At 42.2% G+C, this 3,805-nt stretch overlaps 1 protein-coding gene across 1 annotated transcript in view; it reads left to right on the top strand.

Moving 5' to 3' along the window:
* The first annotated feature begins 430 nt into the window (after positions 1-430).
* Positions 431-3,805, top strand: part of LOC101856060 (T-complex protein 1 subunit beta) — a 31,833-nt gene continuing 28,458 nt past the window's right edge. Inside the window, exon 1 of the mRNA XM_005110543.3 lies at positions 431-522. Within this exon, the coding sequence (XP_005110600.1) occupies positions 520-522 (3 nt within the window). The 5' untranslated portion in view covers positions 431-519. The remainder of the gene's footprint in view (positions 523-3,805) is intronic.

Genomic DNA, 3,805 nt, shown 5'->3' with positions numbered 1-3,805 from the left:
TCTATCTATCTATCTATCTATCTATCTATCTATCTATCTATCTATCTATCTATCTCTCTATCAAACAACCGCGACAAGATAAGGGGTAACAACTCCGTTAGGGGTTTCATCATTTCGAGGGTTTTCGTATTTTATCTTGATGGTTTCCCCTGAACTGCGAGTCTGGGCAATGAGTCTGAACCTGGCAAGAAAGACTGGAACATTCTTGAAGTGCATTGCCTGTTTGCACATTATAAAAATGTTGTGTGACCAACACTGAACACATTTACTTCAATAATAACAAAATATGATACTAAAAAGACTCAAGCATGCTATTAAAAAGTCAATCAAAGGCTGAGTACTTTTTCAAAGCTCTTCAGTGAGTTTATTTCTTTAGGTTTGGAAAGAAAAGAAAATGATTTTTTTCTCTACTCTTTTGGTCTACACACTCTCCTGACTTCTTACTTCCGGCGCCGTTAACGACAAACAGCGTGTTTTGTTCATAATATTCTTAGATTGCTCCTGGTTTAAACAGCAACTATGGTAAGTATATTTCAGGTTCATTGCTTTTGTGTCATTATGTACTGGACAGTGATTATTGTTTCTCAATAAATGATGCTGCATGTATTATCGGTTCGAATATTTCTTTGTTATGGACCTCCAACTCTGCCGACTGTCAGCAGTGACCGGTCTTAGTCTTGTTGTCTTGTCTGTCTCCCTGCTCACATTCCATGACCCTACTAGATTTCTAGATCTACTTTTCTTAGAACTTTCCATGGCCAATTGATCCTAGTCTTCGGCTTCAGCCCCAACCGAACATCTAGATCTAGATCTAGATCGAACTTATGACTACTTGAAGCTACTACGAGCACCTAGCAGGGTGATTTTGTAGGCCCAGTTTCATTCGTTAATGTCACGAGAAGGGGGTTTAAGCCCCCCCCTCCCCCTGACCTAATAAAAATATGGAGGGGAGTGGGGGGTGTATTTTACCATAATTTGATGGGGTTTTTGCCGTTAAGTTGCATCCCTGTTCTTTGTGTTGCCTATTTCGTCAGCAAAACTTTTGATTTCTTCTCTGGATGTAAACAAATGAATTTAATGGATAGAGTAATCGTACCGGGTCGGACAGCACTTTTTTTTTTGCCGTCGTTATTCAGACTCGAGTCGGAATAACAAATTTATTAGGACGTGAGTCCGAATATGAAAAAATGTTATTCGGACTCGGGTCCGGAAAAAAGGAAGTGTCTTCATTCTATAGAGATCTAACGACACACAACGTTCAGTGCTTCCAATTTTCCGCCATTTTTTAGTTTCCCCCACACCTTATCTGCCGATCCAATGCCCGCCGCCTCATTGATACGCCCCCCACCCCCCCCCCCCCCCCCCATGTTTTCCACTCTCTTTGTTGTAGAAAAAGGTAAAATTGAAGATCAACAGACCACCTGGCACCTAGAATCTACACATAGCAATGCCAATGAAAATTTAAATTTTCACTTTTGTCCCGTTTTTTTTGGTACCTAAGAAAGAATTTTCAATTCTTAGAATTATGCTTCTTGAATTTTGAGAATCGGTTCATAAATAAAAAAAGTTATGGGGTTGTAAAGGTCGGCAAAATATAGATGACCCACATATAGGAAAATACTCCTAAAATGTGGACCACGCAGTAGCAGATTCTGTAAGAAAATTGACGATATATCTCGGTAACTAGTCGGAGTGTTCGAGAGAAACTTGGCTACCCGATGTCTTTTTGAGTGTAGAAATCATTTCTGCAGTCAGATTTACTACCAATTTCGTTGTTATTTTGTTATAATTAAAATTATGGTGTACATATTACGATTTTGCGAAAAACGGGTGTCGGGAGGAGTCCATTTTATTTATAGCATCGTATCACAACATGGGATCTTTAAGAATATATGTCGGCAGCGTAATAATTGCCAAGCTTTTTATGATGACTTTAGACCATGCCAACCTTAAAAGATAAGTTTATTCAATCTAGCATGCCGTACAATTTTTAAAAAATTTTCCCCGTTGAGACGCGAACACCCCGAGACGAGATAACCTCGCCTCGGAATACCCCCATAGCGATGTTACAGGGGAATAGAGAGAAAAACAACCGGCTGCGCGCGCCCGCCATTGCCTTATTTCAAGTGACCAATGAACGGGCCCGGAATAGTCATGCGGGGATTTGTAGGTCACATACATTTGCCACGAGAGTGAGGGGAAAATGGCCGGTCTCCGTGCGAAGCCGCTTTGTATAGGGGGGTAGTCGTGTATTTATGATCGGGTCTAAACAACTACTTGACACAGAACGTTCAAATTTGAGCACACTACAGAGGATAGATAGATCTATTACCATCTCGGCGTTGAAATTCAAACTCCTTTTATAGTTTTCGGTGTACACGATACGAAAGTGTTCCCGACACCAAAAGTATAGGTTAATTTATGTGTACGAACTTCAACGTCCACATATCATTAGTTTGCCCTATTTTCTGATTGGTTGCCGAGTTTCATTCGGATTGGTTTGGAAATAGAGCAGACCGGGGTTGACAAAGTTAGTCACCTACGCTTCGGCCGGGTCCGCAAAATCGCCCGTAAACGGGGACCAAATTTTCGCCTCGCGGGAAAGCCCGATTGGCATTGCTACACATTATGAGCTGTGTAAAAAAAAAAGACCGATTCGTTCAAATACACAAGCCTGTGTCATCTCGATTGTTTACCAAGTAAAAGTTGTGTTGCTGTGTAGAGCCGAGCATACGGCAACTTTTGATTCCATAGACCAGCGCACAATTCATTACGTAGATCTACGTCAAGACTAGCTTATATTATTGTAATAATGATCAGTTGCCGGGGGATAAAAGACAGACGCGTATATGCGACGTCCAACGCCCGGACCAATAGTGCCCCCCGACACGCACACACAGCGACACGTGTGCAGGCCGCCCTTCCGACCCCGACACATGCTAACGAGCCATCTTTAATTGCTTCTGGTGACCTCTTGACAAATAAACATTTATTTGAAGCGCTATAACTTTTCAGGCCGGCCTCAAATTCATCGTAAGATAAAAACTCGGCTCCTGCACAAAACGCCATTTTGCCCGAAGTGGTCACGGTCTCTACCCAGCCTGAGGCGAGTCACGAGTGAGGCAGGACAGGAAGCCGGAGTCACGAGTCTCAGGAAGTCGGAAGTGATGTCATGTTGGACAAGAATCAGAGTCCGAATAACATTTTTTCATATTCGGACTCGAGTCCGAATAGTCACTTCGGTTTTTTTTAACTGTCGGGCACTGGAGTACAAAAAAAAATCATTTAAAACTTTGTTTTTAAATCTAGCCCCAAAAGAGTGGCACACAAACCTAAAGCAACCTCCCTTACTTCCGTTGAAATTGAAACAACAGTTACGGCGATATTTTGCTAAACGAAGTGTATACAGACCCGGGAACAAAGTCACGAAGTATACAGACCCGGTAGGGGAACTCTTTTGTGATTTCGGGAAGTTTCAGCGCCCAGACCCGGTAGAAATCTAGTGAGTGTGTGTGTGTGTGTGTGTGTGTGAGAGAGAGAGAGAGAGGTGCTAGCAAAATGTGACATGCCCCAGTTGAGCAATTGCCAAAACGTGAGACTCTTGAGACTCAGTGGTTCCAAACTTTTTTTCTTACCAATTTGACTCCCTTTTCTGTCAGTCTCAGATTGACATTTAGAGCTCATATTCCTAGAGTATCAGAGCAAGGAGATGTAGGGTTTTGGAGATATGGGTCTATTGGTTTGGCAACCACTGTATTTCTTGTATGTAACAGTGATGACAAAAGCAGATAAGCAGCAAGGAAAA

Source organism: Aplysia californica, unplaced genomic scaffold (assembly GCF_000002075.1).
Source record: "Aplysia californica isolate F4 #8 unplaced genomic scaffold, AplCal3.0 scaffold00908, whole genome shotgun sequence".
NCBI lineage: Eukaryota > Metazoa > Mollusca > Gastropoda > Aplysiida > Aplysiidae > Aplysia > Aplysia californica.
Note: the sequence above shows the minus strand (reverse complement) of the source record. Positions and strands in the feature narration are given on the sequence as shown.